This window comes from Rhea pennata, chromosome 4 (assembly GCF_028389875.1).
Source record: "Rhea pennata isolate bPtePen1 chromosome 4, bPtePen1.pri, whole genome shotgun sequence".
Taxonomy (NCBI): domain Eukaryota; kingdom Metazoa; phylum Chordata; class Aves; order Rheiformes; family Rheidae; genus Rhea; species Rhea pennata.
In genome coordinates this window covers 72,292,905-72,308,396 of record NC_084666.1, presented here as the reverse complement: position 1 = coordinate 72,308,396, position 15,492 = coordinate 72,292,905, and the positions used below count along the sequence as shown (strand labels likewise).

The following is a 15,492-nucleotide window of genomic DNA, read 5'->3' as shown; positions in this document are numbered from 1 at the left end:
AAAAAGTTTACAAAAACAACAACAAAAAAAAAGAAACAGCAAGAAATCTGCAGGCTTGAATTTTTCCAACCTGGTCAAGTTTCAGCTATGCATTAGCTCCTTCTGTGTGTTTACGTCACCAAATTCACACGCTACCCCACTACCTGCAGAAGCCCTACCTCCTTTCAGCTCCTCGCTCTCCGGCCTGCTGCGGCAGGCAGAAGGCTTCGCATGGGGTTTCTCAGCGGGATGAGCCAGCCCTGCATGCGTGCAGGTTATGTGGTGCATATTAACCAGGCCAGGTTCATATGTTTCTATAGCAGTAGTTCTGCCTCGTTGTTCTTGCAGTCACTGTGGCACAAGCCTTGAGCCAAACCTGAACCGAGTCCTCTGTCAGTGAGGGGGCTTCTCCGTGCAAGGGAAGAAAGATGGCAGCTGCGCAGCGACAAAGGGGCAACGGGTGCGTGCGATGCACACTGAGCGGCTGCCCTGCTCACTGCCAAGGAAGGGGCAATGCAGCCCTGCAAAAGAATTAGGACAAGCCTGGCACCGCCAGCTGAGGAGTCTGATTGAAGGTAAACAATGAAGAGATCTGGGGATCTGCCTGCAAAAGAAACGTGCTGCCAGTGGGGTATCAGTTACTCATTGCAATCACGTCAGTTCCAAACACCCCAAGATCTCTGCAGAACAAGCCGTCAATATTGCTTGCAACGCATGGATTCATTCATGCTGCAGTACAGGTGCAAATGACAAAAACATTTATTTAGAGAGAACTACAGAATTCAATTGTTTACCAAACTCGTTCTGCAACCACATTTGCCTGGGAGAACATTATTATTTCCCACTATATCCTTGGTAAGAAATAATTCCTCCCAAAGAATTGTACAGAACAGACCTCCTCTGCGACGCACAAATAAAGAGCTACAGAGTTCAGCTTTCTTACGGAGGCTGAACTTGGGCAGTTCTGGGGTGCTTCATCTTGCAACAACGGTCTTGTCACAAAGCCTCTGTACAGTATATTTAAACACATCAATGTACTAATAGGCATAGTACCAATTCCAAGGTAGGCTAGTAACAGAAAACCTGTGCTACAAGAAACGCAAACCGAAATCATAGCCTTAGCATGAGGAAAAGTCAGGAGGTATGATTAGATTATCCAAGTACACTGATAACTTCTGTGCCTGAGGTCTCTGCATTAATTTAGACTTAAGAGTTGAGTCTACAGCTTTCTGCCATCCTACTGCAGGACCAAGGGCAGATTCGCAGTCAGACTGAAAATCTTTTTACATTCCAGATATCTACAACTAAATAATCAAGCAGAAAAAGCTCCCACTTTAATCATGATACTACTCTCATTTTCAAATGCCTTTAAAAAAAAAAGAAGAAGAAGAAAGAAAAAGTGACAGTGAAATGGCTTTTGCTCAGCGGGAACAAAGTTGGTCATTTGGAGAAAGGAGCTGAAAGTTAAAGGATCAAAGGATAAAAGTCTGCCTGGTGCATATGCTCTAAAAAGGAATCCTTTCCACATGACCGGGGGTGCTGAGACTTAGCACATGGAGAGACTAGCCCGTAAAGAATCTCAGGTTGGCACCTTAGAAGGAAACAAGATCAAAAACTAATATTAAAAGTGTACAAAGCAATGAAAAGGAGCTGAGTACTAGCAGTTTTCACCTGGCCCTTATTTTTACTTTCAAGGCTCCTTTCCAAAGGACAGGAGAGTAGCATTAAACCTGATCAGGCTTGGACAAGCTCCTGTGGTTACCACAAACATGTCCACACAGCCAAGCCGCTCCATAAGCCAACTCCTCTGGCCATTTGCACCTCCTCCACTGGGCAGCTGTGTGCGCACGCAGGCAGGCGGGGAAGACTGGGACATGTGCTTCAAGCTGCCTGAATGAAGGGCTTCGCTCAGGACAGGCATTTAACTACAGAGCATGGCTGAACACACAGGCAGGGAAAGGTGTGCCCTTCCCTGCCCATTCCCACAGCCAAACAATCAGTCTCATACCAGCACGGGATTGAAACACAGCATATCCCCAGGGCGAGGAAGTCTTAGTCGTGCATGCGGCTTCTGACACATACCTAGAGAGCCTGGCTTTTATTCCCATTACTAACCAGTTGCAAACTTTAAGAAAACTTGCTGCACAGAGACACCTGATTTTTATCGCTCTGTACCTATTGCAGCTCTGAAGTTGCATCAGATTGGTAAGTGATGCAGCCTGCCACGTGCTTTGCCAGCAGAAGACTGCATGGCACACCTTGGGGCCTGATGGCCAAGAAGAACATGTCGGCGTACTGCCAGGCACACAGTTAAATGTGGCATTAGCCAACAAGCTGCCAGAATTGCAGCGAGTCTCTTGAAGCTTTTAGTGGCTGGTTTTGAAAAACGGAGGTGGCAGCAGAAGGGTACATCTCATTTCACGCAAGAATCAACAGAAATAATCAACATTAAAAAAAGTGATGGCTCTAAAGGACAAATAAATCACTGGGATGATCCATTTTAAGGGGAGGTACTAAAAGTAGCACTAAGCAAGCCTCAAATTAAACCCTGCTTAGTTTCAAATCAGCTCAAGAAATAAGAACAAAAGGCTGTGCCATCATGTGCCGAGTGCCCTTAACTCTACCTGATTTTAAAGGGGTTATAAGTGCTGACTACCTCCCAAGACCGGTGCTAGCAGAGGAGCAGGTGCAGGCCCTCCAGAGCCTCCCCAGCAGAGCTTTGCGTTGCAGGACGTGGCTACTGCGCTGTGTCCCCAGCACGTACCGCATAGGACCCACAGCCCACGCAACACCCTGCTTCAGAGAACAGCTAGCACCACCAATGCAACAGAAATAACGCTCCCAGTCGCTCCTGTACAGGGATTGGATTGCATCTAAAAACATCCCAGAAGAGATCTGAAAGAACATTAACAAACAGATGAAATGCAGGCCACAAAGAAACAACAGAAGAACTATAGTATTTTCAATGATACATTAGGAAGACGTAAATTCAGGGTAGGAGAAAAGACATGGAAATTCATAAGACCTGTCAGTGAACATGGCTCGCTCATGCATTAGAGACAAGGAACATGATTATTTCCTCTAGCACTCTGTAAGGGCTAAATATTATCACCACTAATGCAGCTGAACACAAGGCCTGAAACTAAAAAGAGAGCTCACAGGCAATCTTCTAGACAAGCTGGCCAGGCATATTTCTGCACCCATCACTTGCTCCAGAAATGAGTTTTAAGGACATCCTAATATTCAAGTGACTGCTTTCCCACTACGTAGAAGCTCATCCATCGGGTAAACAGCAGAAGAACAGTTAGTTTGTTGACTTGGGTGAAACTTGAAACAAGACAACATTCCAGTTGGAGGTAAATCAGACACAAATCGCTCCTCACTCCCCACAGTGAAACAGAGAGTGGAACCACATAAAAGACGTGATGCCCTCCAAATGAAGGGCAGCCCTCACAAGCAGGACAGGCTTTCCTCCTTGTGTCACAGTCATGATTTGACCAGTGCAGAGACATCTATGTCTTACATGGTGATGGCTGGGCACAAAATCACCTCTTCAAAAAGCTATCAACGGTTCACTCCCAACTAACCCATGCTCATCTGGTGAAACTCTCCTCCCTCACAAGCCTTCAGAGATCAGATGAGCACCGAGTGAAAGACACTGGCAATGCAGGTCACTTGTATTTTGAGTTACAGATGGGTTCAAGCAGAAGGTACTTAGATCAAAAACCATAATGTATGGGTTTGGGGCATTCAAAAAGACACATATGACCTATGTCACATCCTCAGTAGACCTAGCTTGGTTTTATGATACAATGACAATTAGTGTCTGGGTCATGGCTGTGTCCAAGCACAGGCTATCACAGAGGGCCAAGATAGCTACTTGCATAACAGAAGACAGAAAGAGGCTAAAGGCATCCAAGCTGAGTTCAGGACAAGCATTAGGTGCCGCGCTGCTCAGCACAGAGGCAAACCCTAGGAGCATCCTCAGCAGTCCGACAAGGGGGGTCATCATGCAATGCAGCCGCACTGCCAGTGCCCACTCACCAGGTAAAAACTAACTCAAATGACAAAGCTGACTAGTGGCTTGAGCAAGAGGCCGCACAAGAGAAAGAGACATATTGCAGGCACAGAGAATGCAAAAACAAGGAAAACGCCTGTGGATGGGGAAACTCAGAAGGAAAGACCCCCTTCGCAAGCACAGTAGAGAAAAGGAGCATCTTTGCCAGAGGATGGAACTGCTAAGCAGTTTTGCTGAATTGCCCTGCTCTCCCTTCCCTTTCACTCTTAGGAGCCTTGATTCTGCTCTCCTGAGTGGAGAACAGGCAGTCTTTGAAGAGACTGAGCACACACTTTCAGAGGACCAGCAGCAGCAGGTGGATGCCTAGAGATAGCCAATGGATGCTAGGTAAAGGACTGTGACTAGCAGAACCAGGAGAATTCATGTCTTTATGGAGATGACTGGGGAAAAACTGGCACAAGTCTGTAACCAGGAAACCAAACAAACTGCGATCTAGAAGGCTCTCAAGCATCCGGGCCTTCAAAAGAACAGTAATATACAATAAACTAATTCTTCTATGGTATCCCATGGTGGTGGCAGTTGGCCAAAGAAAAAGGTCAGTGTGATTTGATCAGATGATGGACCTTAAGGGATGGGACCAAATACTTGTAAAAGGGCAGTCATCAGGGTGAGTACAGGGCTCACAGCCTAATAAAAAGCCACTAGGAGTACAGTCTGCAATGAGATACATGCAATAAAAGTGCAAAAGAGAAAACAGGGCCTCCAAGAGTGAAAACACAAGCTACTATTCAACCGAGAGGCAAAACAGAAAGGGACAAAACTAGAAACAACAGGGCTTTTCTCCAATTGTCCATCAGCCAACCATGGGCTCAAGCTTACTTTCTTTCCCTTCTGTCACCTCTGGCACAAAGATCCTGTATTCATTGCTAAGGTTAAATTGTTTAGGAGAGGATCCATCACCCGCAAAAAAGATGCTTCTGCCTTCCTGGCTCCACAAGCTGTTACTTACTCGAACAAGGAACTTGACTAAAGTTAACTTTACATATTTGTGTTACTGCAGTTTATCTACTCATATTCTGTTTTTTTTTCCCTAAAATGACTACAAGGGACAGGGAACAGAGCAGCGTAGGTAAGACAGCATGTACATGAGAATCTTGATAATATCAAGTTTCTAGAACCTAAATGTCTTCAAAAGGTCAATTTAATCTTTAGGTAAAGTAACCTCTGTAGTCTTTAAAGGGTTCCCACATAATGACACTATAGTTAACCAGACAGAAAGTCTTCCTAGCCATCTGTCTAAACTTTGCTATTCTCAGTTTCAAATGTGCATCTTCCACTGCCACTTGCTCCCTCCCCATCAATGACCCTGACTTACAAGACTCCTAACAGGATTCAGAGGCTACTTCAGCAAAGCTTGTTTAAAAGGTGAAGTTAGTATGGTGCCCTGAAGAATGGAATTGCTTTAAAAGAGGAAGCTCAGTGAAAGTCAAGTCAAGAAGATACAAAGCAGAAAGAGGAAATGAAAAAACATAGTTTTGTCTAGTTTCTTCAAAATTCTACATTTCTACCTCAAGATCCTAGATTTCTAAACTCTATGAGTTTGGAAAAAGCAGAATAAGTAAGTCGCTAAAAGTGGTGGATTACGAGGAGAGAAACAGAGTATGTGCCCAGGAGACACACACTGAGGACAGCTAAAAGGTACTGCTCCACGACAGGAAAATGTAAGAAAGTTGGCAATGAATTAACGGGCAGCCATTGTTTAGAGTGAACAAGAAATATGCATTTGGGGTATTTTCACTGAGCTTTACGTAAGCTATTACTATACTCTTACCCACAACTCCATAAGCTGCTTTTCTTTCTCTCTTCTTTGGAGCTGTGAGAGGTTACAGAAGCCACCAAACCTGTCCTGCTGTGATCTGAGCTAATCTGGCCAATGTTGCTTGGATTCTACTCAAAGAAAAGAAAAACTTGAAAAAGCACAGCTTTCGGGAACTGCACAGGAGGAGGGAGGGGGAGAGCTGTGCTGGAGAGGATTGTTTGTTTTAAGTTTTAAAAAAAGCTGTGTGGAAGTACACAACCTTTGGATTTTTTTGGCATCCAACTCAAGACACCTGATTTTCAGGAAGCCCTGACCACAGTTCCTTTAAAAACCATGCCTCCTTTTGAAGTGCCCAAATTGCTACCCAAAATGGACATTGCCCAAAACCACCTATCTTGGTTGAAAACACCTTGGCCTCATTTTCCTTATTTCAATCTCATTAATTACTAAGGCTGACAAACTGAGCTAGCTGTACTTGGCACAACTAAGTACATGTATGCAGGTACGTTTTGGACCACTTTCCAATATAAATAAGAGCCTTGATTTTCCTAGCTGCTAAGTCTACATACTTAGGGCCTTCTGTGAGAGCCTTTGGCTTTTCGTAGAAAAGCTAGGCCACTGACTTGGGAACAAAAGCTTGTAACATTTTTCCTCGTAAGGCAGCTGCCCAAAGAGAAAGAACACTGAATTTTAGGCACTGTGCACTGCATTGTTTGGAGGCCAGGAGTCTTATAAATGCTGATGAATTGCTTAAGCCAAGTCTACCAGGGACAGTCTTTCCTCCCCTTAAATGCATGGGTAAATTTTACAGAGAAAAGATGAATGTTGGTTATTATGGTAGTTTCAAAACTATCATTCAGTTTGCTTAGCTTCAGCATGACCTCTTCCAATCCAGCACTCAAGGGCAAGACAGGTGGAAAGGATAAAACGTCCATACAATTTCTTTAAAGGAGAAAGCCAGTACTAGAAATACCATCATCATACTTTGATGTAGATGGTTGCCATTTCAATGCTCAGCCATGCTGTGGTATGCTGACCGAGGCATTGCAAGGCCTCTGCTCTCCCCAGTGTCAGCGGGGAGATCCAAACTGCCTTCAAACAGCGGAGGTTAGCTGCTGCTTTAGCACGTGCAGAGCATGCACACAAGCAGCAGGAAGGCACGCCATTGAAATCTAATCTCTGAAGCAAACACCATGCCTTTTCAGAGCTGGAACTACTGTCAATGTCACTGTCAGTGACTGCGCAGAGTGGCGCGCTGTCCAAAGCCTGCAGAACAAATGACGGGGCACAGCTCATTGACAAAAGCAAGATACCCAACTGCAACCTGGCGAGCTGAGATCCACCTAGGACACCACCCCATTCCCCTGGATTTGGGAAGTGCCAGGCAGCTCCAAGGGAGTCCTCATAACTGATCAACTCTGCAGTACTGCATCATGAGACAGGAAATGGCCTTGCTGCAACAGAACCTTGATTCCAAGGCTGTGGTTATAATTAAAGATATAGAGGCCATGGTGTGTTTTATAAAAGGCAGACTCCAACCGGAAGCTGGGATACCAGAAGGCCAAGCTCCTCCCAACAAGGCACCACGGTGGAATGCAAACACGGTACTCTCAGGCCTGGAGACTCATTTACACAAAGGCCTTGCAATGTCTCTCCAACAGCATAATGCTTCCTTCAAGGAAGCATAGAAGTTTTCTATGTTCCTTTTGAGCCCCTTTTTACTGCCATGGAAGTTCTCAGAGCCTTGAGCAACCAGGTGCAAAATACCACTCAAGTGAAAAGAAGGGACAGACCTTCACAAAGCCTGAGGTAATACCTGAACCAGTGTAAAGACTGCACTAACTCTAGCAAGCTATGAAAACAGCTCTAGCATCCTTTTCCAGATGAAGCCCAGCTCTGCTGGTTCTGGACACATGGCAGAAAGTAAACAACACTCCTGTGTTCCTTCACTATACAAAGACTCTGTTTACCATGGCCAAGCACAAATTAATCCAGGTCTGACATATTCTGACATTAAGTCCAGTATCTTTTACCTTCTACGTCAGCAGACAGCTTCCTCATTTGCTGAGCAAGTTCTGTCATTTACCCTTCAGCACAATTACGTTAGACTTTTCCTTTGATTTTCCATTTTTATTTAGGGTATGGAGTACAGTTCTTAAAAATCTGCCCATTTAGGAGACAAGCAAAAACCTGGACAGAATTTGCAATGCAAATGTGTGCATTACCCATTTTACAATTGTGTCTGGACTTCCCCAGGACATTATATGTTACCTGTTTAATTTAAAATGTCCTAAAAAAATTCAGGAAGGGTAACCAGCACATCTGAGGCTCAGATGTGTAGACTGAGTAAAGGCTATAGCTGCTCTTCTGTCTCCCTCCTGAACTGCACTGCCAGTATTGTTGTGCCTTCAAGAAGAGGTATTGGGCATGAGAGGAAGGCATATATAGTATGGGAAAAGAGAGGTGGGAAAAGAGAGCCAAATAGCCCAGAGATGGATCTCACCCTGATTTAAAAGAAGCAGGAGAGAAGAGAACAAAAATATCATGTAACCAGTAGATGCACAACTGCCACATGCCCCAAGCCCTCTCCATAAAACCGATCCAGCAAACCGAGAACCCTCTGAAATAAAGGGAAAAGGGGTCTTCTTCTACATGCATGCACGCATCTCCCTGTTTCAAGGCACTGCTCTGTAGGATCGCTGAGAAGACAGTGCCTGGGTACCACTTCTTAATAAGGAAAACCTCATCCACTTGAACAAGAAAACCTCAGGATCAGAAGGAAGAACACAAAATACATCTAAGCAGAAAATCACACCTCTACTGTTAAAAGCTTTAGAAAAGGCATGGTTTAGGGAGAACTTCTAGTTCCAATGAAAGGACTAAAAGGTTTCTACTGCGGAAGACAACTGTAAAAACCTGAACCATCAGATTTCTTAAATAAGCTAGCCCCAGAGAAGTAAATGCTGCTCAAGCCACACCAGCCTCCATACTGAGGCTGAGGAACACCTACAGAAACTGAAGCAAAAAACAAAAGAGAGCTTAAAAAGTGATCCTTGTAGTGTCATTGTTATGGGCGCACTGAGACAGATGCCCCTGGACTATTCTGCACAGCCCAGGTAAATCTGTCTGTCCTGGAAGCACCTGCTCTCCCTAGGTAGGACCAGCAGCTCTGAGATGGCCCCAGTAACATTTCCCCAGAAAGTTTCCACTCAGAGAAGTCACTCCCATCGAAGGCTGAGGGTTAGAGGCATGCCATGTGGCAGTTACCTTTCCATTTAAGACAGCCTTAGCAAAATGCATTTCACTATCAGGTCTGAAAGCCTATGATTATTTCTATACTGATCTGAGATGCAAAAAGCCAGTCATTGTCAGGATGGTATGGAGAACCCTCCCTTCACTGCTATGTGCTTTACACTCACAGAACATGTCACTGTAAAACTTACTCTTGCTTAAAAGGAAACACAGTCTTTCCTTTGCACTGGACAAAGAGTATCATATATTGACTCAGCTGTTCTTAAAACAGCTCCATTTCTTCTGCATGCACAATCAGCTTATCACTACCTTATGTAGTGAATTTGTTCTTACAACAGTGCTATCTCAGAAATACTCTGATACCTAAACTCTGGAAAGTAATTAAAATGCAGGACAAAGCACCTTGCATAAGCGCTGGTCCCCATCTCGTAATATATGGGCCCAGAGTGCTGCTTTGGCCTTCCAGTAACCAAGTTGTCAAACTTGAAATTAAGCATCCTCCACCCCATCATGGAGTTCAGGTGGCAGCGAGCCTGAGGGAAGTTACACTTTAAGAGCCAAGAATACATAATCTCAAAGGATAAGGTGGAGCTTTACTCTTCCCCTGTTGCAAAATTGGTTATTAAGTAATCTGTTTATGTCACACATACCAGCATTCCTAAAAGTGGCATTACAGCAATGTGTCATTACCTTTAAGGAAAGGAACGTGCAGTGCTTTAAGTGAATAGGAATGATTTTCTTGTACAGGAGGTTCAAATTAGGGCTATGTCTGTTCTTGGTTTCCCCTGAGAAAGCTTATGCTTTCTCACTTTCTTTCCTTTCACACTCTGAACTGGACTGAGCTAGATTCCTAGTCTTGCTGAGTCACATTTCCGGCCACTTCTGTGCAACATCACTGAGTGCCAACAAAGCAGCTCTTCGTAAGTAAAATGTACTGAAGTTGTTAGTTAAGCCTTCTCACTGATAAAGAAGAAAAAAAAAAGGGGGGGGGGGAGTAGCCAGAACTGAATCATTTTCAAATGTCAGTAGCCGATAGCATTAATAAAATAGCAACAACATGCAGATCTGCAGGCGCCAGATTGAGGCACCATCTTTGAGATGCGTTAAATAATATTTTGAACTGGCTCAAAGCTACATACTTTTCCAATAGGTACATGATTTCTATTAACAATACATTTATCCAGCAAAGGCATGTCTCAACATCCTATAGACTAGAAAGGCCCCTCTCAACCACAGCACCACATAATCAAATCAGTGAGCTACACGGTAATCCAGAATTGCTGTGTCCTTCTCATAGACATGACGCAAGGCCACCAGCTACATGAATAAATAAAAAAACAAATAAAAGAAGAGAACCGTCAAGTACTTTACTGAAAAGGTCTGACTTAAGAACCACTCACTGCCTTGAAATAACAGCACATCATTTCTCTCTTACATTCTGGACAGTTAATCTGCAAAGGAGGGACACTGAAGATGACAGCTTTCAAATACTCTCTGCATCTGTTCTAAATCAGCTACATAAGCAACAAAAGCAGCTGCTTTCCAAGGAGTGTGTGTCCAACAGTGGGATTCTTCAATTCCCTTGTGCAAACTCCTGCAGTAGGAGAGTCCCCCTCTCCCTCTGCCCTAATACTCCACTGTCATCTCTCTGGTGTTTAACAAAGCTAACAGTTCTCCTTTCTCTAACATGGGGGAAATAAAACAGTCTCATTTTTCTGTTCAGCTATTGTCCTACAAGTTTTGGAAAACCTGCATCTTTAAGCAGCTTTTGTGAAATTTGGCCAAGATTGACTGCTGGGTTAAAAATACATATACATTGGGATAAGAGTGGAGAGAAGAGGCAAGAAAGGCTAATAATTTTATAATACGTGCCTTGTTTCCTCATGAAAGTTAGCTGAAATTAAAAACAATCTGAAAATAAAATACATCTAGAGGTAACAATTCCACTTGCAATTACCTTCTTCTACAGAGGATGTGATCACTGTAAACTTTTCAAAAAAGCAAATTAACCGTACCATGAAAGGTAAGCTGAAGTAACAGAGAGGGCTTCAGAGCTCACCTCTTCAGGCCTCTAGCTAAATGCTCTCCTCTCTTTGAAACTGCTCCACTCCTCTTATGCCTGCAAAAGTCTAGCAAAAAAGACTCAAAAGCATTTGCAACAAGTATCAGCCAGGGGGTCTTTGACTTAATGTTTTAACCTTTCCATCAGATATATGCAGACTATGATTGTAAATGAGGTGCCTGTGTGCATAATTAGATGCACACATATATATTAAGTGTACTTATATATAGGATGTGTAACTGTTCATAGCCATTTGATGTGGTTGGAGACATGCAGCTTCTGTATTAGGACAAATAAGATCTCCTCAAAGTGCTGAAGGCTTTAACACTTATTTGCATCATGCTAACACCTCGAATGTGCCAAGCAAGCTACGAATTTGAGGCTGTCCCAGTAGGGCAGAGCGGAGCGGCCAAGCAGCAAGCCAGCAACCGAGCTACGCACCCACCCCTCTGCATGGTGACAGTGACAGATGCCACAGCGTCAGCAGCGGCCCCGCCGCAGATGGCAGCTCCCTTTGCGATTTAGCTAGGTCATTCACAGAAGCCTGGTGAGAAGCAAGGTGCTGCCTTTAGCACGAACAAGGGAATTAGCCGGTTACCCAGCTCCAAGGCTCCCGGGAGGCTCAGACAAGCAGCTACGGTTCTCAGAGCCCTGTCGTGTGCAATTATAAATACTTCATCTTTTTTCACCTCCTCTTCTCTTTTCCCCAGCAAGATGAACAACAATTGGTCTGTTAGCCCAAGTAAATCAAGTGAGGATATCTGCATAGAAACACGGAGATAAACGCACAACATCTAGAAACATTACATAAAACATTAACCACAACCTTTTTCACAGCACCTGCGGACAGTTAAAAAGGACACTGCAGCGCTGATCTGCACAAACAACAATCCTGTATTATTCCTGGAGCATCACATATGGGTGATACATACCACAACAGCAGGCGGCAACATTTAAGGCAATAAAATATAAGAACTGTTTCTCCTCTCTTCTCTCCCAAATGTTGCTTCTGTGCCTAAGTATCAATTATTCTATGAGCAAGAAGCTAATACAAAAACCCTGCAGACAGTGGCCTAATTAAACCCTATGTGATGATTAACAGCTGCTAAATACAGATTACTTCATGCAAGACAGAAATAAAACACATGCTTTTCCATAGAAATGATTTGCTGGAACTGCTCTAATCAAACATTTTTGCAGATTATTTTTTTTTCCATATTGCTTAATACTTTAATGTCTGTCACTGATGACAATGACAGGGCTGTATCTCCACACCTTTCAAAACATTTTAAACTTAAAAGTCACAGGTGTTTGGTATATAATGTCATTCTAGTTTCTCAATTTGTAAAACAAACAAACAAACAAAAAAACCCAACAAATAAAACCCATCAAGAGTGCACACTGAAACACTGTGAGGGGAAATGCTGGCCTCCTTTCCCTTCTAGGTAGGGTACGTGTCCTACAGCCCTTTCCTCCTCCTCTTCCACTAGTTTATCAAGCACAATGTCAACTGATCCTCATAAAATAGAATAAAAAAAAGAGAGAGAGAATTTGATAAAATAATTCATTCCTATCAAGTTAAGAATTTTCCCAAAACAACCTTAAAAAGCTGAACTCCTTCAAACTCCTTTTTCCTTTAGGATTTCACAATATATTTATAGAAAAAAATTAAAAGGCTTTTGAAGGAATCTACTCTTTTCCTAAAAAAAAAATGTCCAATTCTTTGCTCTGTTAAGAAGTTCCTCTTCCCAGGGAGAGCTCTTCCATTTATTCCTACTAAATAAAAAGAATAACCCAGGAAAACATCCCTTTGCTGCGTATGTCCACCCCTGACGCTCAGTAGGAATTTTGCTAGTGTTTTGATTTACTTCCCCACTTGTGATGTCTGCCACTGTATTCCACCACTTCAAGGTGCAGTGGTGATATGCAAGTGTTGCTGAAACTTTCATACATGAAAGAAAAACAAAAAGCCCCAATATTTCACCACTGCTATACAAAAAGAGAGCGGGCATTACTTTGTGTGAGGTGGAAGTCCGTGTCAGCAGCATATAACAACCTTCACTCTCGATCTGAAAAACTGGATTTCTTCAAATTTAGTAAGTCCATTCCACCCTGATTAAGCTTACTGGCCTTTCAGTCAATTTAAGGATTAATTACTAAGTCAAAACAAACCTGCCCTTTTCCTCTGCTACCAGACTGTGGCAAATTTATACATAAATACTAACTGTGATGATATTCTTTCTCCCCAGCAGCTCAAGGTCTCTTACCTTCCACTTCTTCTTCGTCACATACATGTTTAAGGAAGGACGCCCCTCTATCCAGCACTGCCTCGTCCTCCATCCTATAGTAATAGAAAAGAAAAAAGGAATGCTCAGACTTCTCCTGGAGGGAGCTATTTGAACCAGCCCAGCTCCTGGGCAGGTTAACTTGCAAGCTGTTGTTCATGTTATTGTGGGCTCTCCAGTCCTCCTTCCAGTGCCTGCTGTTCCTTCACCGAGCTCCTTTCAAACGGCGTTTGGTATAAGCTGGCCTCACGTAGCTCGAATTCTAACCTTGAGAGGACATCAGGGGCGACAGGTGTGAGAAAGGTAATCCCAGCTAGAAGTCTTTGTTTCTCCCGGTTCTTGTTTCTTTTTTCGTTCCTTTTTTCTTTTTCTCTTAACAGGATATATATACACACACAGGCAAGTTTGGGACTGTTTATGCAACAGGCAACAGTGTGAGAAATTCCAGTTTCCCTTTAAAGTTCTTCTCAAAAACGTTGGCTGCAGAACCACCTATACAAGCAAGCACACATACTAAGCACAGACACACACACACACACACACGTTTGAATGCACAGTGGGAGACTAGGCTTCAGCCAGCCCCTTAATACCAGCAAAGCACTCTTGTCTGTTGAGAGGCAAGCTTTGTGTCACATGTTGGCCTTACAGAAATCTGACATATGAGGATTATCCAGAGACCAAGCTACAGTAAGTCAGGCCATCACAGCAGAGTATTTATGTGTGTCACCCATTCATTCATTCACTCGCTCATTTGGGGACTGATTTTAGTAATGGCTTCCTTTCCCCTTTGCTTTTCTCTCCATCTCTTATCAGCTCCTCTTTATAGAGGAGGCTCCTAATTCTGTACCTCCACCACGAAGTCCTCGTGTTGAGCTACCCAGAACTTAAACTGCCCTATTTCACGCACAGAATAAGAACCTGCACACTTTCCAAGGGGCCATCTGCAAGCTCGCTTTAGACGAGTATATATAAAAATGATAAAATAACAAAGAAAAAAAAATAAGTTATATTAAATAACCTACTTTCACAGGCTAAGCACACATTCATTTATCATTACTGGAAACATTGTGTAAGCCTTCTATTCTTAAAACAAGGACAGCACATCAAATACACATGTACCTAGCTCTACAGATCACGAACAGGCGCCTCTGAAGCTACTGAAGAGAACGTCAAGCTTGGTACCAATGCAGCCCCAGAACTAGAGCCCTATCTGGTTTTCTGCCCGTGGCAAAGGACAGGCATATATTTATACATGCATACCTACATACAACTATATACGCGTGCTTATGTGTGTACGCATACATATATATACATCTCTCTATATATGTCTATATATATACATATGTTTACATAGACACACAGACTTATTCTACATATTCCTAGGATGGAATAGGCAAGTCTGGTACAGAATGGAAAAAAAACCTTCAAAACATCCTGACAACCATATTGCTTCCCCTTGTGATCCCACAAGCTAAGTGCAGCAGCAGTAAACAGTAAATGAACAGAGATTTTTTTAAGGGCATATTGACATTCAGTAGAGCATAGGAAAAAAAAAATAGAACAGATGTATACCAAGGATATCCTAGGACATCTACCCTGCAAAAGCATGCCAACATCTATTTGCACAAAGAAAAGTGTTCTTCCATGGCAGAACATATCGGAGCTCCCATTTGCTAACAGCAGCAGCAGAGGAGCAGTTCTTTAGTCATTGCTGTGTTTTCCTGTACCTCAGGCACCTTTACTGACTTGCCCGTTGGCCTCATCCCTGGCTCTCAGTCTGCAGAAGAGCAGCTCAGCCCACATGAATGACTCGCAAGTATTTCACAGAGAAGGAAGAACAAAGCAAAAAAGGTCAGATCCAAACCCACTAAGTTAGTATTTGGAAATACTCATCTCTCACTTGGATTATTGGATGGCAGCAGTTAATACACCACCATACTCAACATGAACCTCAGCTCCTGCCTAAGTTTTGATCCAGTTCAGAAGTTTGAAGCAAGGCCCGCTTCTCATTCACACAGGCCGTTTCCTCACACACTGTATGTGACAGAAACCCAGAAGCCACAAGATTTGAACAACA

The 15,492-nt window shown here is 43.3% G+C and overlaps 1 protein-coding gene across 1 annotated transcript in view; it reads right to left on the bottom strand.

The window, feature by feature from the left end:
- The window catches only part of SLC4A4 (solute carrier family 4 member 4), a 193,855-nt gene that overhangs the window by 156,002 nt on the left and 22,361 nt on the right, over positions 1–15,492 (bottom strand). The window contains exon 2 of the mRNA XM_062574256.1: positions 13,398–13,471. Within this exon, the coding sequence (XP_062430240.1) occupies positions 13,398–13,470 (73 nt within the window). The 5' untranslated portion in view covers position 13,471. The remainder of the gene's footprint in view (positions 1–13,397; positions 13,472–15,492) is intronic.